This window comes from Mustela nivalis (genome assembly GCF_964662115.1).
Source record: "Mustela nivalis genome assembly, chromosome: Y".
NCBI lineage: Eukaryota > Metazoa > Chordata > Mammalia > Carnivora > Mustelidae > Mustela > Mustela nivalis.
In genome coordinates this window covers 29,106,157-29,131,636 of record NC_139041.1, presented here as the reverse complement: position 1 = coordinate 29,131,636, position 25,480 = coordinate 29,106,157, and the positions used below count along the sequence as shown (strand labels likewise).

Here is a 25,480-nt window from a genome sequence, read left to right as displayed (position 1 = left end):
GCAAATTTTCCATAATCCTTGTCATTAGAGAAATGCAAATTACGAGGTATCAACTGCACACCTATCAGAATAGCCAAAATTCAGAACAATGCCAACAAATGAATGTGGATATGGAGCAATAGGAACTCTTTCCTTGGTGGTACTGACCCAAAGAGGTATACTTTTAAAAACAATTTGGAGGGTTTCTTAAAAACTAAACACTCATCATCCAAGATCACTCTCTTTGGTATTTATTTACAGACAACTGAAAACTTATATCAATATAAAACACTGTTCACTGATGTTTATATAGCTCATGATTTCTAAAACCTGGAAGTAAATAAGGTATCTCCCAGTGAGTGAACAGAAAAATTGTGATATATTTAGACAATGGGAAATTATTCACTGCTAAAAATAATTGAGCTATCAAGCCATAAAAAGACATGGAAGAAACTTATGTACATATTTCTAAGTGGAAGAAGACAATCTGAAAATACTATATATTATATGATTCCTATTATATGACTTTCTATTAAAAACCTGAGGAAAGGGACACCTGGGTGGCTCAGTCAGTTAAGCAGTTGCCTTTTGCTCAGGATTCCAGGTCCTTCATAGCAGCAGCCTGCTTCTACCTCTGCCTGCTGCTTCCCCTGCTCATGGTCTCTCTCTCTCTGACAAATAAAAAAAATCTTAAAAACAAACAAACAAAACACACACACACACACACACACACACACACACACACACACACACACAACCTGGGGAAAGAGTGGCTTGCAAAGTTTTGGATGGAAGGAAAGGATGAAAAGCCAAGTAGAGAAGGTTTTAAGAGTAAATATTCCATATGATGTGATGGTAGATACACATATACCATATTTGTCCAAACCCCTGTGGAACACCAAGAGTAAAACCTGTTGTAAACTACAGATTTTGAGTAAGAAATATGTGTCAATAATTATGCATCAATTTTAACAAATGTAGGACTGCTGTGAGGGATACTGACAGGGGATTGGTAACATAGTGGAGGATGCTGATAATGTACCAGTCTAGTGGAGACCTACAAATATGCACTTATAGAGGAGGGGAAATATGAAAAATCATTGTTTCTTTCCCTTCAATTAAAAAAAAATGGCAACTTAGATTTTACTTATGTAATTCATTACTGATGCTGTTTTAAATTAATGTGTTATTTACTTGGTACTCCAAAGAGTTTTATTTATTTTACTGAAATACATCTGACATATAACATTGTATAAACTGAAGGTGATTAAGTTCATTTGTACTACGATTGCTTTTGTAGTGATCATTAGCACATCTATTGTATCATTTAATCACATCATTTATTTATTTATTTATTTATTTATTAGCAAGTTTGGTGATATTTCTTAGCAAGTTTGATGACTATAATATAAAATTAGTCTATATTCATTATATCATGCATTATAACTTATTTACTACTTGTAAGTAAATATATACAAATATATACAAATATATCTGTCCTATTCTCAGCTCCCACACCCTGATAGCCACTGTTTTAACAAGTTTTACCTCTTAAGGTTTCCAGATATAAGTGAGATTACATGGTATTTGTCTCTCTTTTTTCACTTAGCATAATACCCTCAAGATCCATCCAAGTTGTTACAAATGGCAAGATCTCCTTTTTTGGGGACGCCTGGGTGGCTCAGTTGGTTAAGCAGCTGCCTTCGGCTCAGGTCATGATTCCAGCGTCCTGGGATCGAGTCCCACATCGGGCTCCTTGCTCGGCAGGGAGCCTGCTTCTCCCTCTGCCTCTGCCTGCCTTTCTGTCTGCCTGTGCTCGCTCTCTCCCCCTCTCTCTCTCTGATAAATAAATAAAATCTTAAAAAAAAAAAAAAAAGATTTCCTTTTTTGTCATATTTGATAATCACCTATCTATCCTCTTTCTATTTATCTATCATCTATCTATTTTTTTTAAGGTTTATTTGAGATAGAGAGTGAGAGGGAAAGCACGAGCTGAGACACTGGGAGAGAAGCAGGCTCCTCACTGAGGAGGAAGCCTAATGCTGGGCTCAATCCCAGAACCCTAAATCATGACCTTAGTAGAAGGCAGACACTTAACCAACTGAGCCACCCAGGCGCCCCTCTATTTCTTTATCTACACACACACACACACTCACACACACACACACACACTTGACATCTTATTATCTGTTGATGACAACTCAGATTTTTTCTGTATCTTTATCATTATGATAAACATGGAACATCCAACAAACATGGAAGTTAATATATCTTTTGATACATTGTTTTCAGATCCTTTGGGTAAATACTGGTTAAAAAAATCCAGAGGAATTGTTGGATCATATGGCAATCTAAATTTTGGGGGGAACTCTCATATTTTTACCCATATGGCTTACATTTCTGCCAAAAGTGTAAAAGAATTCTCTCATTCTCTACACCCTCACAAATAGCTGTTATCTCTGATCTTAACTGTTGCTACCCATTCTAACAGGTATGAGGAGTTACCTGTGGTTTTGATCTGCATTTCCCTAATAATTAGTGATGTTGACCATCTTCCCATGTAGCTATTTGGTCTTCTCTATGTAACTTTTGAGAAAAATCTACTTAGTTCCTCTGCCTATTTTTTTAATCAGATATTTTTTTGTTACTGAGCTGTATGAGTTTTTTGTTTTTGTGTTTTTTGTGTGTTATTTACGTATTTTTAACATTAACCCCTTATCAATATATATATTTGCAAAAATTTTCTCCCACTCAGTAGGTTGCCTTGTCATTTTGTTGTTTCTTTTCCTATGCACACACTTTTAAATTCAATGTGCTCCACTTGCTGGTTTGCTTTTGTTTCTGTGCTCTCGTGCTGAGGAGTGCTGCCCCACATCTTAGTCTAGTTTTATGGTATCACTTTTTGTGTGTAAGAGTTTGGTGAGGGGTCCATTTATTGTTATAAAGTTACTTATCCAGTTTTTCCAACACCTTTTGTTGAACACCCTTTCCCTATTGGGTGTTCTTGGATCTCCTGTCAAACATTGAATAGCTGGGTATGTGTGGGTTTATTTCTTCTCTTCACTCTACTCCACTGGTCTGTCTGTCTATTTTTACGGTAGTACAAGATTGTTTTAATAACTATGGCTTGTATATGCTATCAAATCGGGAAGTATGAATCCTCAACTTTCTTCTTCTTTCTGAGGCCTGATTTGGCTATTTCGGGGATGTGTGTGTGTGTGTGTGCCTGATTGGCTATTTAGGGTGTGTGTGTGTGTGTGTGTGTGTGTGTGTTTCCACACAAATTTTGGGGTGTGTGTATGTGTGTGTTTCCACACGAATTTTTGGGTGTGTGTGTGTGTGTTGTGTTTCCACACAAATTTTTAATTCTTTTTTCTATTTCTGTGAAGAACACCACTGAAATTCACTGAAATTTAGGGAGAGACTGTTGAATCTAAAATGGTTTTAGCTACTATCCACATTTTAACAATCCATGAACATGTCTTTCCATCTGTCTTGACTTCTTTTAACAGTCTTGTCTTTCACCGCATGGATCTTTCATCTACTTGGTTAAATTAATATCCAAGTATTTTTAATTTTTGATACTGTTGTGAATAGGACAGTTTTGTTTCTTTTACAAAAATTTCATTTTTAGTGTATGGAAATGCACATGATTGGTATATGTGAATTTTATATCCAGCAACTGTACTAAGTTCATTGATTGGTTCCAATGGGGTTCCCCCCCACCACCACATCAGATTTTTTATTTAGTCTTGGGATTTTCTATATACAAAATCAAGTCTATAAATAATGACAGATTTACTTCTTCCTCTCAAATCTGGATGACTTTTTTTTTTTTGTCTTGCTTCCATTCTTTCCTTTTTTTTTTTTTTGTTTTCATTTTTATTTAGTTATTTGTCAAAAAAAAGACAAGCAGGGGGAGCAGTAGGCAGAGGGATAAGCAGGTTCCTACAGAGCCTCTTTGCAATACTCCTGACTTCCCTTTTGATTTCTTCTTTAACCCTTCTTTAATCGCTAAGAAGTATGTCATTACTTTCCACATAAATGTTGGTTTCAGTTTCCTTTTGTTGTTGATTTTTATGTTCACACCATTATTGTCAGAAAAGACCAGTGGGAGGGCACCCAGGTGGCTAAGTCAGTTAAACACCTGCCTTCAGTTCAGGTCATGATCCCAAAGACCCTGGCATCAAGCCCCACGTTAGGGTCCCTGCTCAGCAGACAATCTGCTTTTCTCTTTCTCCCTCTCCACCTCCCCTTGCTCATGCTCTCTCTCTGTCAAATAAATAAATAAGATTTAAAAATTTTTTTAAGAAAAAAAGAAAAAGTCTTTAAGTCTTCTTAAATTAAATTTAAGTCTTCTTAAATTTGCTAAGACTGTTTTCTGTGTTATGTGATCTATTCTGCAAAATGTTGTGTGGGCACTTGAGAAGAATGGGCATCCTTCTGATGTTGGCTAGAAAGTTCAATACATCCTATTAATCTGCTCTAACATATGGTTCAGTTTGATTTTTATCTGGGTGATTTGTACTTTGTTGATTTCCATCTGGATGATCAAACTGAAGTTCCCTAATATTACTATATTGTGGCCCATTTCTCCCTTTACATTTATTGGTTCTCTGAAGTTGAGTACATATATATTTGTGATTATTATATCTTCGTGCATCAATCCCTTCAGCATTCTATCATGACCTTGTCTTTTGTTACTATTTTTACTTTGAAGTCTACTTTGTTTGATATAAGTTGGCTGCTCCACTTTTGGTTTCCATCTGTGCGTAGCATCTAATTCTATCCCTTCACCTTGAGCACATGCGTGCCTTTGGAGCTTATATAAATCTTCTGTGGACAGCAAATAATTGAATCATCTTCTTTCTCTTCTCATCCTCCTTCTCCTCCTCTTTTTCCTCTCTTCCTTTCTTTTTTAAATCTATCCAACCGGTCTGTAGTTTTTGACTGGTAAATCCAGTACACTTATAGGCAGAGTAATTACTGCTATGTAAGGACTTACTAGTACTGTCTTTTCACTAGTTCCTGTTTTTTTTCTGTATCTCCATTGTTTCTTCTCCCTGTTTCTACATGCCTTTATAAATTGGTGGATTTCCACAGTTGTATGCTGTTTCCAGTTCGGTTTTTTTTTTTTTTTACTGCTTCAGGAATCTACTCAAGGTTTTTGCTCTGTTGTTACCATGAGGCTTACAGAGAACATCTCATAGCCAAAACATTCCATTCCTACTTACAATAACTTATCTTCATTCACCTAGGAAGTCTGCATCCCTTTACTCCTCCTTCTTGTATTTTTGATATATTTTATCACAATTTACTTTTCATGTTATTTATTAACAAATTATAGTAACTATAGTAATTTTTAATATCTTTCCTATAATCTTTACACTGTCATTATGTGGGCAAACTATCTCATATGAAGTTTTCTAATTCTGACTGCATTTTTCACGCTTACCAGTGTGATGTGTACTTTCATATATTTTCATGTCACTGATTAGCATCTTTCTATTTTAGCTTAAGGAACTCAGTTTAGCATTTCTTGCAAGATCACTTCTATTTGTCTGAGAAAACTTTTGTTTTTCCTCATGTCTGAAGGATAACTTTGCCAGATAAATTATTCTTGGCTGGCAATGTTTACCTTTCAACCTTTTCAATAATGTCATTCCACTATCTCTTGGCCTGTGAAGTTTTTGCTGATTGATTGATTGATTGATTGATTCCTCTCTCTCTGTCTCTCTCTCCCTTTCCTCTTCCCTTTCTCCTCTCCTCCCTCCCTCTCTCTTTTCTTTCATTCCATCATTCCTTTATTTCTTGTTTTCCTTCTTCCTGGATGCCTTCAAGAGTCTCTAGCTTTATTTTTGACATTTTCATTATACTGTGTCTTGAAAAAGTTTTTTTTCGCATTAAGATACTAGGGTATTCTCAAAGAACAAATAATCCAATGAAGAAATGGACAGAAGACACAAACAGACATTTCTGCAAAGACATCCAGATGGCCAACAGACACACGAAGAAGTGCTCCATATCACTCGGCATCAGGGAAATACAAATCAAAACCACAATGAGGTATCACCTCACACCAGTCAGAATGGCTAAAATCAACAAGTCAGGAAATGACAGATGCTGGCGAGGATGCGGAGATAGGGGAACCCTCCTACACTGTTGGTGGGAATGCAAGCTGGTGCAACCACTCTGGAAAACAGCATGGAGGTTCCTCAAAATGTTGAAAATAGAACTGCCCTATGACCCAGCAATTGCACTATTGGGTATTTACCCTAAAGATACAAACGTAGTGATCCAAAGGGGCACATGCACCTCAATGTTTATAGCAGCAATGTCCACAATAGCCAAACTATGGAAAGAACGTAGGTGACCATCAACAGATGAATGGATAAAGAAGATGTGGTGTATATAGACAATGGAATACTATGCGGCCATCAAAAGAAATGTAATCTTGCCATTTGCAATGACATGGATGGAATAAGAGAGTATTATGCTGAGTAAAATAAGTTAATCAGAGAAAGACAATTACTGTATGATCTTACTAATATGAGGAATTTGAGAGGCAGGGCGGGGGCAGTGAGGGGCAGGAAAGGAAAAAATGAAACAAGATGGGATCAGGAAGGAGACAAACCATAAGAGACTCTTAATCTCAGGAAACAAACGGATGGTTGTGGAGTGGGTAGGGGAAAGGGAGAGGGTGATTGGGTTATGGACACTGGGAAGGTTATGTGCTATGGTGAATGCTGTGAAGTGTGTAAGCCTGATGATTCACAGACCTGTACCCCGGGGGCAAATAATATACTATATGTTAATAAAAGTAAAAAATAATTTAAAAATTTTTTTAAAGATACTAGGGTGTTCTGTTAGTTTTGTGCACTGGCATGTACAAGTCTTTCCCCAGTTTGGGAAGTTCTTTAAAATACACTCTCTGCCTCCTTTTCCCTGACTTCTCCTTCTGGAATTCAAATTATTCTAATGTTTGCCTCTCCGATCAAATATGATAGACCTCATAGCCCTCTTCACTTAAAATAAAATAATCTTACTTCTTTCTCTTTTCCTAACTGTATTATTTCTCTATCTTCCAAGTCAGTATTCTTTCTGTCTCATCTGTGTTGCTACTGATGCTCTCTATTGCATTTTTCTTTTTCATTTCTTGAGTTCTCTTCTGTAGAAATTTCTTTGGGGCTTTATGAGAGTGTCAATATATTTGATTAAGAACTGCTTCTGCTCATTAATTTTAGCGCTGTATCTATTTATCAATTGCTTTTCTGAGTTTTCTTATAGTTCACTGAATTTGTTTCTAATAGCTATTTTGAATTTCCATTGTGAACTAGATCACAATGTTCCATGCCTTTGAGCTATTAGACAACTTTCACTTTATTTTTATCATACCACATCTCCTTGACTTGATTGTTTTGTTTTGTTTTTTTTAAGATTTTATTTATTTATTTGACAGACAGAAATCACAAGTAGGTAGAGAGGCAGGCAGAGAAAGAAAGAGAGAGAGGAAGAAGCAGGCTCTCTGCTCAGCAGGGACCTGAGCCGAAGTCATGAGGCTTTAACCCACTGAGCCACCCAGGCGTCCCGACCTGGCTGTTTGAATGAATGTCTCTGCTTTCACATTTAAAATAAAAGACACCTTTTTAAATTAATATTTTCTGTCTTCTCTGTTATAAATTTAACTGGCTGGCTATTAGGCGCCTTTCTTTTGTATTCCAGGAGGCAGTGCTGTCAAATCTGTGGGTTGTTCCTTACCGCACGACCTTGGCCTATAATTGGAAAACCCTTCCCATCTTCCAGAGTTCCTTCACAATGGATACACTTGGGAATGTACACAGAGAGCAGCACAGTACCGGGAGATGTAAGTTAAGCAGTTAAGATGTGAGTTAAGACATCTTTAGAGGTGTCACTGCCAGATGGTAATGGGCCCTCCCAGACCTTTGCAGGCAATATAAATTTGCTAAATTCCTAAGCAGACAGTAAGAAATGCAATCCTTTAATCGCCTTTGGCATTCTTCTTGGCTTCCTTCCCTTCCCTCCCCCTTCCACGCCCAGCCAGAGTTCATCTTCAGACATCCAGGTGCTGCTAGAAAGAAAACAGTTTTCTCCAGTCACAACGGACCCAAGAGACACAGGCAGTAATTCACTACTTCCCATCTCCTCTGCCAGAGAGAGTAACCACTGCCAAACTGCCAAACAGTTTATCTCCTCTTGCAGTACCATCCTGAAAGGGGGAAGCTTTGCCAAGTTCCTCCCTCTCCTCCGAATTCAAATTCATTTTTCTCCACAGCAGTGCTGTGCCAGATTCTCCCCTATTCAAAGGCAGGAACTCCACAACTTCTCTTGCCTGTGAGCATCCACCCCAGTTTTGTTGTCCCACCCTTCCGTGACCACCTACCATGGCAACTAGGTGTGGGACAGGCTCACTAACTGCTTTGGGTCTATAGCTCCTACTGAGGTCCCATCTACCTATTTTCATTTGCACAGATGGACCAGAAAGCTCCTTGGGCTCCTGGTGTAAGATGTAAGACATTTTTGTTTTGCTTATGGACCTCTAATTAGTTGCTGATCAAAGGGAGAGATAGGAGGAATGAGTCATGCTCCCATGATGGTGACGTTATTCTTTGTATTCTGCTCAATTCTGCTGTAAATCGAAAACTGCTCTTAAAAAAAAAAAAAAAAAAAAAACAGAAAGTACTACTTTTTTTAAAAAGGGTGTCCATAGTTTAATTTACTAGTATTAGCACTTCTATACAATAAAAAGAATATGTCAAATCTTTCCATATAAATACATTTAGAATCCATTTTTCACCCAAACACAGAAATTAGCCTTCTGTGCTATTACACATGTCCCAGATCATGTTAATCTACATGAAACAAACAGCTCTAACAGATGAAACATTTAAACAACCTAGCAGTAGCATAATGTTTCTAAACTCTGCATGACCTTGTTTTGCTATCCCCTCCTTCCAGGGAATTTTGGAAATGCTAGAAACATTCTAGGTGTCATAATTGATGACACAGATGTTACCATAGCTAGAGGTCAAAAAGGCTCAAACACACTACATTACATAAGATAGCAAACACAACTGAAAATGATACAATCCCAAAGTCACTATACTGGAGTTTAAGACACTCTCCTATAAAGTAACATTTTCTTTAGATACTGTTCAGAAGAAAATTAAGCCCTCTAGATAGCTTGACTATCCCCACAGAGTGGTTTCAAGAGACATGAAACAAGAAGACCTCCAGCCACTGCCCATATTCTGCTGAGCCCTCAGCTCCTAAACCTATGATGTCATTCACAGTGAAGTGTGTCTTTGTCTCCCCCACACTCACAGTTATGGAGTCTTGGCTGAGATTCTGCCTGGAAGAGAAGGTCATAAACACATAGCCCCTATCTGTTACCAAAGGAACAGAGCTCATTTGCAACAGAATATAGAAAAAGTTAAATCTAAGGGTTCGTTCTTTCTTTCTTTCTTTCTTTCTTTCTTTCTTTCTTTTAAGATTTTATTTATTTATTTGACAGAGAGATCACAAGTAGAGAGGCAGGCAGAGAGAGAAGTAGACTCCCTGCCGAGCAGAGAGCCCGATGTGGGACTCGATCCCAGGACCCTGAGATCATGACCTGAGCCGAAGGCAGCGGCTTAATCTACTGAGCCACCCAGGTGCCCTCTTTCTTTCTTTTTTAAAGATTTTATTTATTTACTTGACAGAAAGAGGTCACAAGTAGGCAGAGAGGTAGGCAGAGAGAGAGGGAAAGGGAAGCAGGCTCCCCGCTGAGAACCCAATGATGCAGGGCTCAATCCCAAAACCCGGGGATCATGACCTGAGCCAAAAGCAGGTGCTTTAACTCACTGAGCCACCCAGGCGCCCCTAAGAGTAGTTTCAGAAAAAAATGGAATTTGCACTGAAATGTAATTGGGAGGACATTTGTGGCTCTAAAATACAAATACAGCCTATGCCCTGTAAACTGGCTACTTTATAGAAACCAAATGGGTATTTGGTAATTAGGTAAGAAGAGCTTTCCTGGGTCAGGACAAATATTAAACTGGGACCTCAGAATATATTCTTTCAAAAATTCCTTTACAATTTGAGTGAATTAAAGCAACTGATGCCTCCAGACATTGTTGAAATAAAGAGAGCAATACAATAGCAGTTAGTGGAATTTAACAGTCAGCTGTGGTCAGAGAAAACAAAAATGAGAGCCATTTCAGCATCACTGTCACATATGGTGACCATGGGAATATTCAAAGCTTTCCCTCTCTAGAAGCAAAACCAGACCCTTAACAGTGCTATTGGGTGATCTTATGGGACTGAGATGGGGAGAGGACTAGGAAATAGAGTGCACTGAAAATGAAACATAATGAAACAAACCAAAATAAACCACTGCAGTGAATCACTAAATACCCAAATAACAACCTCAGAGGTGGGGGAAGAAGGCAAGGAATGAGGGTCCCATACACAGAGTTATTATAATCTGGAGCATCTGTAACTTTCAATCCCCCAACTCCCCCCAAAATAAACATTATGGGAAATACAAGGAAAACATGCCTTATATAGTGGTCCAAAAAAGCAGTCAAAAAACATTACTTACAAGTGTGCACTCTTAGCAGAAAAAATATTAGACTTAACAGATATAATATTAGACTAGCAGAGAGAGAGAGAGAGAGAGAGAGAGTGTGTGTGTGTGTGTGTGTGTGTAGACTTAGCAGGAAAAATATTTCAAAGTAGCCAGAAAGTATGATTATAGAAGTAGAGGAATGTGGGATAACAATGCCACAGCAGGGACACCTGGGTGGCTCAGCTGGTTAAGCGGCTGCCTTCGGCTCAGGTCATGATCCCAGCGTCCTGGGATCGAGTCCCGCATCGGGCTCCTTGCTCTCTCTCTCCCTCTCTCTCTGACAAATAAATAAAATCTTAAAAAAAAACAAAAAACAATGCCACAGCAAAAGGAAAACATCAATAAATGGGTATTTTTCCTTAAAGAACCAAATTGAATTTATGGAATAAAAAGTTACACTATAAGCAATGAAAATTTTATTAGAGTAGCTCAACAGTATATCTGAACCAGCAAAAGAAGGAATTAGTGAACCTGAAGACAGAGCACCTGGGAGGCTCAGTCCTTAACTGCCTTACACTCATTTCATGATCCCAGAGTGCTGGTATGGAGTCCCAAATTGGGCTCCCTGCTCAGGAGGAAGCCTACTTCTCCTTCTCCCACTCTCCCTGCTTATGTTCCTTCTGTCACTGTGTCTCTCTCTGTCAAATAAATAAAATCGTAAAAAAGCAAAAAAAGTAGGGGCGCCTGGGTGACTCAGTGGGTTAAATAAAGTCTCTGCCTTGAGCTCAGGTCATGACCCCAGGGTTCTGGGATCAAGCCCCATATCGGGCTTTCTGCTCGGCAGGGAGCCTGCTTCCTCCACTCTCTCTGCCTACTTGTGATCTCTGTCTGTCAAATAAATAAAATCTTTAAAAAAAAAAAAAAGTAAACTTGAAGACATATCACATGATCATCTCAAGGACAAAACAGAAAGCATCTAACAAAAGTTCAAAAGTCTTCTATGCTAAAAACACCCAACGCTGAATTGAAGGGAATTTCTTCAAACTAATAGAAAACATATATACAAGAACCTCACAGCTAGGGGCGCCTAGGTAGCTCAGTGGGTTAAAGTCTCTGCCTTCAGCTCAGGTCATGATCCCAGAATCCTGGGATCAAGCCCCACATCAGGCTCTCTGCTCAGCAGGGAGCCTGCTTCCTCTCCTCTCTCTACATGCCTCTCTGCCTACTTGTGATCTCTGTCTGTCAAATAAACAAAATCTTTAAAAAAATAAAAAATAAATAAATAAATAAAGAGGGGTGCCTGGGTGGCTCAGTGGGTTAAGCCTCTGCTTTTGGCTCAGGTCATGATCTCAGGGTCCTGGGATCGAGCTCCGCATTGGCATCAGGCTCTCTGCTCAACAGGGAACCTGCTTCCCTGGCTCTCTCTCTGCCTACCTGTGATCTTTCTCTCTGCCAAATAAATAAATAAAATCTTTAAAAAAAAATAAAAATAAAAAAGAACCTCACAGCTAATACCAGACTATATAAAAAATGAGTGGTTTCTCCTAATACCAGGAACAAGATAAGAACATGCTCTGACTGCTCCAATTCAGCACTGTATGGCAGGTTGTAGAAGAGGCAACAAGGAAGGCAAGGAACAGGAATAAAACATATCCCAATAATAAAGAAAAAAGTGACATACTTCTACTCAGATGACATGATTTTGTACATCAAAAATCCCAAGAAGTCAACTAAATGACTATTAGAAAGAATTAATGAGATCAGACACATTGTAATGATGTCCAGTTGTGTATCTATACATTTGCAGTGAGAAGCTCTAAAATAAAAATGGAAAACACAATTCCATTCACAATAGCAATGCACATATGGAAGAAAGCTGGGCCCCTATCATATACCACTTATAAAAATAAACTAAAAATGGATTAATGGCTCAAATGTAAGGCCTCTAACTATAAAACTCCTAAAAGAAAACACAGAGGGAAAGCTCCTTGACACTGGTTTGTGCAAAAATCTCTGGATTTGATACCAAAAGTATAAGCAAAAATCAAAGGAAACAACCACTGAAATAAAAAGGCAACCTATGGGGGCGCCTGGGTGGCTCAGTGGGTTAAGCCGCTGCCTTCGGCTCAGGTCATGAACCCAGAGTCCTGGGATCGAGTCCCGCATCGGGCTCTCTGCTCAGCAGGGAGCCTGCTTCCTCCTCTCTCTCTGCCTGCCTCTCTGCCTACTTGTGATCTCTGTCAAATAAATAAATTAATTTCTTTAAAAAAAAAAAGGCAACCTATGGTATGGGAGATGTCTTCTTATGATGGAGAATCTCAATGACCTTTTCCCAGAAAGACATAGACAGCCAAAGGATCCATGAAAATGATGTAGTGATGCTCAACTTCACTCTTCATCAGGGAAATGCAAATCAAAACCTCAATGACATACCACCTCACACCAGCCAGAACGCTAAAACTAACAGGTGAGTAAACAACAGATATTGGCAAGGATGCAGAGAAAGGGGAACCCTCCTACAATATTAGTGGGAATGCAAGCTGGTGCAACCACTCTGGGAAACAGCATGAAGGTTCCTCAAAAATTAAAAGTACAACTACTGTATGATCAAACAATCTCACTTCTGGCTATATATCCAAAGGAAATGAAAAATGCCTTTTGAGATAGACATTTGCAATGTATATGTTCATGAAAGCATTAAATTGTGCTCCTTAAACCTCCACAAAATTATTTCACTCCTGTATCGATGAAGTTAGTGCCCACTTATAAGCTACTATCTAAACAACTCCACAGAAAGCATATATTTAAGCAAGTTTCAAGGACACTGAATACTTCCAAAGTAGGCAAAACTCTTCTTCCCTTATTTCTTTCCATAAATATCTTTATAAAGTGTTCTTCAAATCCTAAATCAATAATACACCCAACACACATGTACCATGAATGTAAACCACAGAAGACTCACCTACAGAAACCACAAGCCACAGAAATGGTACCTTAACTGTATTTTTCAACAAGCTTTCAGGTTTGAAACCAGACTAACTAGAAAAAAAAAAAAAAAAAAAATATATATATATATATAGTATTGATTTACAGAAATAACAAACCTAAGGTAAGTTTACAATAAAAATTTAAAATACTGAGTTTTTAGCCACATCTCTAAAGATATTGCTTAAGCTGAAACCTCCTTTAGTATAGCTTTTTTGTTTCTGTTTTTGTTTTTTACATTTTGTTTATTCATTTGAGAGAAAGATCATGAAAGAGAGCACCAACTCAAGGGACCAGCAAAAGCAGACTCCTGAGCATGGAGTTCGATGCCAGACTTGATCCCAGGACCCAGAGATCATGACCTGAGCCAACAACACACACTTAACTGACTGAGCCACCCAGGAGACCCTAGTATAGCTTTTTATTTTATTTTTTTTATAAAGATTTTATTTATTAATTTGACAGAGAGAAATCACAAGTAGACGGAGAGGCAGCCAGAGAGAGAGAGAGAGGGAAGCAGGCTCCCTGCTGAGCAGAGAGCCCGATGCGGGACTCTATCCCAGGACCCCGAGATCATGACCTGAGCCGAAGGCAGCGGCTTAACCCACTGAGCCACCCAGGCGCCCCTAGTATAGCTTTTTAAAAGTATTGTGACAGGGGCGTCTGGGAGTTGGGCTTCTGTACTGGGTATGATTCTGGGGTTCTAGGATCACCCCTGACTGATGCTCCTTGCTCAAAGGGAAGCCTGCTTCTACCTCTGCTCCCCCCTGCTTGTGCTCTCTCTCTCTCAAATAAATAAAATCTTATAAAAAATAAAAATAAAACTACTGTTAAAGTAACTTGTCAATATTCCCTTGGTTCCAAATACCAGTTCTCTTGAACATACTGTGGATGGAATTACTCTAAAATTCTAGGTGAGGGGCGCCTGGGTGGCTCAGTGGGTTAAGCCGCCTTCGGCTGGAGTCATGATCTCAGGGTCCTGGGATCGAGTCCCCTGTCAGGCTCTCTGCTCAGTGGGGGGCCTGCTTCCCTCTCTCTCTCTCTCTTGCCTGCCTCTCCATCTACTTGTGATTTCTCTCTGTCAAATAAATAAATAAAATCTTTTAAAAAAATAAAGTAAAATAAAATAAAAATAAAAATAAAAAAAAAAAAATAAATAAAATTCTAGGTGAGATTTTGTTTAGAATTCTCGGCCTTAAATAACTCTGCATAAAGTTGTATATCTTGTGCTATTATGATTTATATTAATTTATGTATACAGGGGCACCTGGGTGGCTCAGTGGGTTAAGCCTCTGCCTTCAGCTCGGGTCATGATCTCAGGATTCTTTGATCAAGCCTCGCTTTCTGCTCGGCGGGGAGCCTGCTTCCTCCTCTCTCTCTCTCTGCTTGCCTCTGCCTACTTGTGCTCTCTCTCTGTGAAATAAATAAATAAAATCTTTAAAAAAAAATTATGTATACAATAGTGTGTTAAGTCAGCAACAATATATATCTATCTGCCACCTTCATTTATTTTCATTTTCTTTAAAGCACTATTAATTACCTTGTTTCTTAACTGTTCTCTATTTGAATGTTGTGTGGTTAGGGTTAGGCTTAGGATTTATGTGCAGATCATACATCATCCAAAAGGATCAGATGCAGACAGTGAATTTAGAATTTAGAATTTAGGGACGCCTGGGTGGCTCAGTTGGTTAAGCAGCTGCCTTCGGCTCAGGTCATGATCCCAACATCCTGGGATCGAGTCCCACATCGGGCTCCTTGCTCCACATGATGAGGGAGCAGGAGGCTGGCTGAGGACAAAGCAGGAGCTGGCGCCTTGCACCCCCCCCCCTCATCCGCTCCCCTCCATATGTGTAGCATTTCTCAGGCACCCCTGACTGCCATAAAATGATAAATAGTTAACTTGCTGAGATCACAATCCTGCAAGACAGGAGTCTCCCTTGGTTTGCAAATGTCCTTGAGATTACAACAAAGAAGTTACCTTATCAATAGCCCAATTTCCAAAGACACAGAACTCAGTTCCTCAAGCCTAATGTCACCCTCCCCTCCATAAAAACCGAAGGAGGTGGAGGTAGAAGGAAAAGTAAATAAAGTTAAATTTCTTCCAAACCTAAATCTCATTAACAAGGATGCTTGATAGCAGGAATGTAACATTCCACCAGACTTCCAATTGTCCTTACTTGATAGCAACTAAGCCTTCAATATCCTGATAGTATTCTTTGCCCCAATAGCCCTTCTGAACACCCCTTTGTCCTCACCTACCCAACTCCTGTGTATATAATCAACCACTCCTCACAACCCGGGGCGGCAGGCCCCGTGCTTTAATAAACCACCATTTTGCACCAACGGCGTCTTAAGAATTCTTTCTTTAGTCGTCAGCTCCGAACCTCACCCCACCGAACCTGACTTAGGTTCTGGGACTTCATCACACAGGGAGCCTGCTTCTCCCTCTGACTCTGCCTTCCACTCTGTCTGCCTGTGCTCGCTCTTGCTCGCTCTCTCTCTGACAAATAAATAAATAAAATCTTTAAAAAAAAATTTAGAATTTAGAATCATACATTTCTATATAGTAATAATTAATTAAAAGTTTTAAGGGAAAGTCCCCTACAAAAACTGGATTGGTACTTCTAGCACTGGAAGCAGTACTTTTTTTAAACCTGCTACTCAAACAAAAAAATAAACTTTTAAATTTAAAAAAATAAAATGCCTAAATACAAAAATAAGTCATTCAATAATATAAATTAATTTTTATAAAAAGGAACAGAGATAATGAGCATGAATTACATGGAGATGATTCTACATTCTGATTTCTATGAAAATCTGCTCACCTATGTTGTTATATTACTAAAACAAAAATTAATACACTGAAGTTTTCATAATCAATTTCCACTCAAAATAATGAAACTGCTGTAAAATACTTTATTCTGTTCTAAGCGAAACAGTATTTTGAACTGGCTCATAGGGGGGGCGCATTTGGTGGTTCAGTCAGTTAAGCGTCGTAGCCTTGATTTCAGCATAGGTCATTATCTCAGGTTGGTCAGATCCAGCTCTGTAGGGAGCCGGCTCATGGGATCTGCTTAAGATTCTTTGTCTCTTTTTCCTTCCTCCCCATCTCCTCACTGGGAGTGTCTCTGTCTAAAACAGTGGGGGGGGGGGGGGAGTTAAAAATCTTTTTTTTCCGTAAAGATTTTATCTATTTATTTGACAGACAGAGATCACAAGTAGGCAGAGAGGCCGGCAGAGAGAGAGGGGGAAACAGGCTTCCTACTGAGCAGAGAGCCGGATGTAGGGGCTTGATTTCATGATCTGAGCGGAAGGCAGAGGCTTTAACCCACTGAGCCACCCAGGCGCCCCATAAATATCTCTAAATTAAGAAAATGAATTGGCTCATTTTCCAGTTGTTAGTGCTTTAAATGATACCAGCAAAAAATGAGCCAGCCAGTTGTACTCATTTCATAGTCATCCAAGCCTTGGTCAGACAGCTGTGGCTATTATCTTTGGTTAAAATTATGTCATGTCACCTGATTTTCAAGTTTCATATTTGTAACATAAAAAAAATGTGTGAGGATTCTTTTTTTTTTTTTTAAAGATTTATTTATTTAACAGAGAGAAATCACAAGTAGACAGAGAGGCAGCCAGAGAGAGAGAGAGAGGGAAGCAGGCTCCCTGCTGAGCAGAGAGTCCCATGCGGGACTCGATCCCAGGACCCTGAGATCATGTCCTGAGCCGAAGGCAGCGGCTTAATCCACTGAGCCACCCAGGCGCCCCTTGTGTGAGGATTCTTATAAATTACTGAGTCAAATAGGATGCAATGTTACGAGAGAATGTTAGGGAACCAAAATCGTTTTTGCTTTGTTTTGTCTTCTCCTATCTTGATCCACACATATGTTGAAACAATAATTCGGGGGCATCTGGCTTATAGAGTTTATTACCAAATGGTAGTGCTAGTCAGTGGTAAGGAGAAAGCAGGAGCAACGTCATTACACTGCACATTTTTAAGTCTTAAAATTACTGGCAAGCCTGCTGCATTTCCTTTATGGCACAGAGGCACAGTAAGAGATAGTGCTTCAGATAGTACACGGTATCAGATAACCACTGCGAATATAGGGTTTCAACGGAATTCCCAATGACCCAAGAAATGCATCTTTACATATGCAGCTAGAAACATATGCACTAGAAATAAGTGACTGACAATGGAATAGAAAGTTAAGGAAATACGTTCTTAATTTCTGTTAATGAATATAATCTGGTAGTGCTTTTGGAAGAAACGTTTTTAGTTTATAGTATTTATTTACAGAAGTAAAACGGCAATTTAATATTGTGTTCATACATCTTAGAAGAAAATTCCATACAAGTGGTGATATCCGTTTACACCAAAAGCATATGGGTCTAATATTCCATTCTGGCTGCAGTACGCAAGGCTATTTCAATCAGAATTTCAAGTCGGTTGTTTAAAAGGCGCTAAAGAGCAACCAGCACGGCCTCCGAAAGAACTAGGAATCCCTCAAGTGGCCCATCTGGCAGCAGTCTTTGGTTGGAAACTAGGCTGAGCCCGCCAGACAAGGAACCCACACCACGAAGCTGGAGCGCACGTTTCTGCTCCAAGATGACAGCTCATCTGGCCGCCGCGGGGCCGGAGGCGGTGGGCCGCCGAGGCCCGGGAGGGATGGGCGAGGCCCCGGCGGAAAAAGGAAAAGAGGGCCATCCGTCAGCCCTGGGAGAGGAAATTCCAGGCGCCCAGCTTCCAGGCGCCGGTCAGCGGGTGACGTGAGGGAACCAAGTCACTGTACCGGCCCCGCAGCGGGGGCCGGGAGGCGGCCGGGGCTCCGCACTTCGGGGCCTCGAGGCCGGAGAGGGGGCGTCTCGATCCTCGTCCAAGGCCCCAGGGTGGGGGCGAGGGGCGCCCGGAGCCCCGCCGGGGCCCCGAAGACACGCGATCTTCGCCCGGACCCGGAGGCCTCCGGGAGTCCTCGGTCCCCTCCCAGAGCCCAAGGGATGGAGCGCCCGGATCGCAGCCCCGGCCAGCGCCCCCGCCCTTACCGGTCGCGGGGGTCGATCCACGACGTCTGGCGCGTGTTGTGGTCTATGTAGAAGACGCGGCCGTCGTAGTCGCGCGCCTCCTCCCAGCCGGCGGGCAGCGGCAGCTCGGCGCTCTCCCGGGTTGTGGAGATCCGAGACAGAGATGGCGGAGTCTGCAGCTGCGCTGAGTGTACAGGAAGTGCTAGCGGCTGCAGCTTCCTCGTAATCTCCCTCAGCTGTCTCCGCCGCCGTCGACCGTCGCTGAGCCACGGCATGACCGCACGGTCTCTGTAGGCGCCCTTGAGTCCACAGTATCCTCCTCAGTTAGTACTAAGACCAGGAGCAGTGCACGCTTGGGGGACAGTGCAGTACCACCCACCGCGCCTGGTGCATTCTTGGCCCGCCGCCAGCGCACCGACTACCAAATAGATAGCCTTCGACAATCGCTCCAAATGAGACATTCCAAAGTTATGGCACAGCCAGTCCCTGCACCCCTTCCACTCGTAAAGGAAGCACGGCCATCTTTTCTCGCATTCCAGCCCGGCTGAATATGGGCGAGAATGTGGTAAAAGGCCACACCTTCTTCCTCTTTCCTCAACTCCTCCTACAGCCTTTCCCCAATTTTGCCAAGCATTAACTAACTCCCGCTCTAACTCCTCACGCTCTGCCTTCTCTTGCTGCTCTTCCTCCACCCTCTGCTGCGTCTTCCAATTTCGCCTATTGCCAAGGCTGAAAGTCCTCTTTATCTGCTTTTCCTACACTCTCCATTCCAATTCCTACCCTTTCTACTCTTTAAACTGGCTGGTCCTCCCTCTGTACTCTGTACAATCATACCCCTCCTTTGTTTCGTCTCTTCCCTCATGCACTTCTTTCTTCTGCTCATACCACTTCTGTACCCGGAGACGACCTCCTTCCATTTCTCGATGAAACTGCCAAAATGCCCAGATATTCGCAGATCCGAGACCCTTTTCCGCCCCGCAATGCCGAAAAATGGAACCAGCCCAAACCTACTCTCCATGACTCAAACAACTCAAGAGAACTATACTTCACCTTTCACACCCCTACCAAACACTGAAGGGCTAAATATGGAAGAAGGAACCACTGATACACACTGCATAGCATGAATACCAAAGTCGATCCCACAAAGGAAACTCAAAACAAACGAAGAATGTACACCATATATATCTATGTCACAATATAACCATATTTTGACGCAAGCTCTTTAAAATGGTAATGAATTTACGAGTCTTAACTCGCCTGTTGTTACATAAAAACTTTTTAAATTTTAATTCTTTATTTCACAGAGAGAGATCACAAGTAGGCAGAGAGGCAGGCAGAAAGAGGAGGAAACAAGTTCCCTGCTGAGCAGAAAACCCAATACTGGCTTCCATCTCAGCACCCTGAGATCATGACCTGAGCTGAAGGCCGACATAACCCACTGAGCCACCCAGGTGCCCTGAAGGCTGACATAACCCACTGAGCCACCCAGGTGCCCTACATAAAAACGTTTTTATGAAATGCTTGATCTACAAAGTAAATATTTTTTTAGAAAAAATAGGAACACAAATGACATACAAATAACAAAGGATGCAATATACGCATAATCTCGGAGCAAGATTAATATATTAATTTTGTTGTTTTCTCTCTATTCCCTTAAAATATAAATTCCATAAATCAGGAATTTTTAAGTTTCCTGAATGTAGAATTTTGCTGGCATCAAGCTGACACTCACATAGTTTTTTTCAAATGAATGAATACCTGAATCTTGGACTATTTTTATGTATTGCCCTGCAAGTTTTGCTGAAAACAGCCATTGTCTTAAAAATTGGATGCAATTATCTGAAGTTATTCTGAATGTTTATTCAAAATATTTGTATTTGCAAAAGATCTTGTGTAATGGTGTGATCATATATCAGAACATTTTCTGTCCATTTAGTACAAAGGTACTTTCCTATATTTCCCAGCATGCAAGTAGACTCAAGAGATTTGTTCATCCAATGAAACCTCAATAAAAGTGACATGTAACCCCTTAGAACCACAGCATTCAGGAACAATCATGAACTCTGTTTTCTTCTGGCACCTCATTAATCATGAAGATCACCTATCTCCAATGGCACAGCTGTAACATGTTGCAGTATCCTTCAGCCTGGTCCGGAATGTCTGTTGGATCCTGAAAGTCAAACCTACCTTGTCAAGTAAGACTCAACCTAGTTCGGCTTTATTCAGTGTCTGCTTTACATACAGTTGCATAGTTGCATCCATCCAGTAAAGGCTCTTGTTAATTTTCAATACTAAGGTAAGTGGTTTTATAATCTTACATTGTATTTTGTTATTGCTACTGAAACATTACGGAAACACAAACAGCAACTCCAATCTTTAATGCTGAGATTTAGCTGAAATCTTAAGAGAATCTAGTCAGTCACCCATGAAAACTTTACCAAGCTACACATATGGATATGTATAAAAATTTTTATAACAAGTTATTTATTTTTAAATCACATATATTAAGTTATATATATTAAAGCATTTTGCCTAACCCTTTCCAGCAAGCATGCTGTACCGGAATGGCATAAAGGAACTTTTATGTTTACCTGGATGCATATTGTAGATGAGACACATATGAACTGAACATTTTTCCAAAAATAGTTTCCATCCAGTTAGAAACTCTAGCTTATGAACCAACCACCTCCCTTCTTGTCATAAAGTTGAGCTCCCAACTATTTGAGTTTCAGAAGTTGCTCAGGAAGGAGACAGTTTCAGATGTCCAGGAGGTGGGGGATGGGGGTCGGGGATAGAGGAGAGATAATCTTGTCTGGTGCCTTTCATTGCTAAACTTCTTCATGATGACATTAGTTTTTGTTATTTTCTGAATAAATACAAATTAGTTATAAATATATTAAATATAAACAGAATATATGTCATATTTTCATAGAAAGTATTGAATTTTTTAATTGAAAATTAAACTTATTTAGACTTTCCTACTTGATATTAAAAACTGAGATGTATATATCTTATTATTCTTTTATATCATGCAATTATAAAATTTATCCTCCTTTTTTAAATTGAAGTACAGCTAGCATATAACATTCTGTTATTTCAGGTGTACAACACAGTAATTTGACAATTATACACAAAAAGCTTGTTGCAAGTGTAGTTATGTAATCTGTCACTATACAACGTTATAACAATATTGATTGTCATCTCTATTGTAGATGAGATATAACAATATTGACAATATTGCTGTACTTTTCACCCCTTTGTTCACTGTATTTATGAGTCTTTCTGTCTTTGTTTGTTCATTTCTTTGGTTTTTAGGTTCCACATATAATTTAAATCATTTGCCTTTTCCTGTCTGGCTTATTTCCTAAGCTTAACATTCTCTAGGTCCATCCATGTTACTGCAAAAACATTTAATTCTAACTTGTGGATGAAAAATATCCTGTCCTACATACATACCACATTTTTTTTAAGACTTTATTTACTTGTCAGAGAGACAGTGGGAGAGAGAGCAGAAGCAGGGGGAGCAGCAGCCCAAGGGAAAAGCTGATCAGGGAGCCCAACATGGGGCTCAATCTCAGGACCCCAGGATCATAACCTGAGCCAAAGGCAGACACTTAACCAAATGAGGCACCCAGGTGTCCCTTACCACATTTTTTATATTCATTTATCTATCAATTGGCACTTAGGTTTTTTCCATTTCTTGGCTATTGTAAATGCTGTTATAAACCCATAGGGATGCATATGTCTTCTTAGATTGATGTGTAAGGGCCTATTCAGCCAGAGCAGCCCCACTCCGGTTGAACTGCCATTTTGTTAAATTGACTTTGCCTACCGACCACCACCCCCCACCAGGGGGAACTTACTTAAAAACAAGTGCCAGAAACCAGTGTCCCAGGTAACAAAGTCCAAGTACAAGGTGGGTCAGGCCAGGAGGAGGTATTCAATCAATGGGGGCGCATACTGTCTCCTAGCTACCAAGGAGTATGGGACCCGCCTTTTGGGAACCTTTGGCGCCAATCCTAACCAAGGTGTGATAGGCTAAATCAGATGTCTACTAGGGTAAATTGTAATTCAATTGGTCACCTAGCATGACTGCGCAGCTTTCTCTGTGTGTTACAATTTCATTGGCCACCTTTGTGTGGCCAGGCCCAACCACATGGCCTTTGTTCTATAAAAGTTAGTCTGGAAAGCAGGGAGGGGTCGCCTTTTCTGTAAGAGATGTGGCCCTGGCGGGCCAATTTGATTCCTTATGCTTGGCATGAAATAAAGTTTTGCTTGACCTTCGCTTTGTGTCTGTCTCGCTCCTTTAATCACAAACGTATTATTGGGGTACCCAATTTTGGGGTACCCTACAGATGCTTTTGTATTCTTTGGGTGAGTATCCAGAAATGGAATTATTGGGTTGTGTTTCATTTGAGGAAACGCTGTACTGTTTCCAGAGTGGTTGCACCAGTTTAAATTCCCAGAGACAGTGCCAGAGGGTGCCATTCTGTCCATATCCTTGCCAGCACTTATTTCTCCCCTTTTGATACTCATCTTCCTGACAGGTGAGAGGTGATATCTGTTAGGTCCCCCCAAAAATGGGTACTCTAGTAATGGGTCCATGAGTAAAGGAGCAAGACTGATACAAAGTGAAGGTCAAGCAAGGCTTTATTTCACGCCAAGCATCAAGAATCAGCCCACCGGCAAACAGACAGGTTGGGGACACCCCTTACAGAGGACGACCCCTCCCTGCTTTCCAGACTAACTTTCATAAAACAAAGTCCATGTGGTTGGGCCTGGCCAAACACAGGTGGCTAATTGAATTACAATTCACCACACAGTAGCCATGGAAACTAGCCCATCACTGTGGTAGCTAGGAGACAGTATGAGACCCCCACTGATCTGGATGTCTCCACCTGGCCTGACCCACCCTTGTATCTGGGCTTTGTTACCTGGAGCTGGTTTCCAGGACTTGTTTTTAAGTCCCCTGGGGGAATGGGAACAGGGACTGCTTAAGGGTTAAACAACAAAGTTATTGTTTAACTTCAATGGAAGCTTCTGGCTACAATAAAAATAAATAATAGGTCCTTACATTTCCCCCTTTTCTTTGGAGATTAGTCAAATCTTTGACTCTTCAGCCAATTCTATACCCCCTTTTAATGGCTGCAAGGCTGTTTTAATGACTCCAGTGAGACTTCCCCAGAAACAGTAATGTTAAGCCCCCCTCTTTGTTATTGTGCACTTGCTTATACCTCCCACCTATATCTCAACAATAGGGGCAACAATGAGTTGCCAACTCATTGTTTGGGTTTTGTTTTTGTTTTTGTTTTTGTTTTGAGTCTTAGTTTTAGTCCAAAATAGGCGAGGTCCATCGGCAACCGCATTCACCTCTGGGGGTCCTCCTAGTCCTCGCTCGTTTGACATGACCCCCATGAATCCAGGCCCTGATGCCTTCTACTTTTATTGCCGTGGGGATGGTCAGGATGACAGTAAATGGTTCCTTCCAGCGAGGCTCCAGGTTTCCCACTCTGCAGCGACATATCCAAACGAAGCCCCCAGGCTGGTAAGGATATGGCTCCACCTCCGTCTCTGTCCCAGTGTGGGCAGTCCGGATCCCTGCATGGGTTCTTTTTAAGACAGACTATAATGCTTGCAGTGACTGGAGTACAAACTGATCAGTCATTTCTGCTATAGCAACCTTTTCTAATGAAAGATGGTGGCGGGGGGGGGGGGTCTCCCGAACATTATTTCAAATGGGTCACCTTATTTAAGTAGGGTGCACCCTGAGGAGGGTAAAGGGAAGGAAATCCACCCACCCACCATCAGTCTCCAGAAATAACTTTGTCGAGGTCTTTTCAAGAGTCTGATTCATTCTTTCTATTTGCCCTGAGCTCTGGGGCCAGTGGGCACAACGTAGTTTCCAAATAGGGCCAATGGCTTGGGCCAGTGCCTTTAAGACTGAACTCACAAATACAGGGTCATTGTCTGACCTGATCACAAGAGGTAAGTGATGGGCCGGCTGGGAAACCAGGCTCCAAAATAGTGGATCTTCCCGCCAACCCTCCCCAAGATGGCAGACTTTCCACCACCCTCACTGTGTGGCCTCCATGTCACCATCAGGAGATTGAAACTCTCCACCAGGAGCTTCCAAATTGGGAATTACCCATCACGGACTGCCCTCACCCCATACCTTCCAATCACTAAATATGGCTGTGAGCCCATGTCCTATCTTGGCCCAATAAAAGACCCCTGCCAACTCCCTCCCACTGTAACTTCCCCCACTCTCCTTTACGGAGTCAAGGAACGTCGCCTGAGGGTGCTTACTTCCTCCTGGCGTGACTTTCCTGTCTCCCCTTCTCCTGAGCCCTGAAACTTTGCCAGAGAGTGCCTTTAATAAATCTTGCCTTGCGCCCACCTTGCCTGGAGTTATGTTTACCTCGACTGTGAAATTTTACATTTGGTGCCAAAACCAGGGAGGAGATTGAGCCCCCACACTGGTGAGGAGGTTCTCTCCTCTCCCTAACCAGACCTGGACCTGCCTTTCCGAATGCTACTTCTGAAGCCGTGGTGAGTTTCCCCCGATTCGGGGACTCCCTCCAGAAAGCCCTGCCCTAATCGCGGTCGCATCAGGATGGACCCCACCAGTCACCAGGTGACTCCCAGGACTCTGAGAAGCTGGGAACGTCCTAACCTCTACGACCGTTGATACAATTTTTCCACAACCGTGGTAGACAAGGGGACGCCTTTCTCCAGCCCTCGGGTTGCTCAGCTACGAATCATAGGGGCCTCCCAATCCAAATTTGACCCTAAAACATCCATGGGATGTTGTAGGCCTGTTGGCCAATTTTAAATCAGTCCCAATGGCCTCCGGAAGGGATGTTTAATTATCAGATTCTCACGGACCTAAATAACCTCAGCAGACACAAAGGCACATGGGCCAAGGTCCCTTAT

The 25,480-nt window shown here is 41.1% G+C and overlaps 1 protein-coding gene across 1 annotated transcript in view; it reads right to left on the bottom strand.

Annotated features, from left to right (window-relative positions):
* Window positions 1-19,054, bottom strand: part of LOC309856889 (protein WWC3-like) — a 179,895-nt gene extending 160,841 nt beyond the window's left edge. The window contains exon 1 of the mRNA XM_082718691.1: window positions 18,569-19,054. Within this exon, the coding sequence (XP_082574817.1) occupies window positions 18,569-18,822 (254 nt within the window). The 5' untranslated portion in view covers window positions 18,823-19,054. The remainder of the gene's footprint in view (window positions 1-18,568) is intronic.
* Between the last annotated feature and the right edge of the window lie 6,426 nt (window positions 19,055-25,480).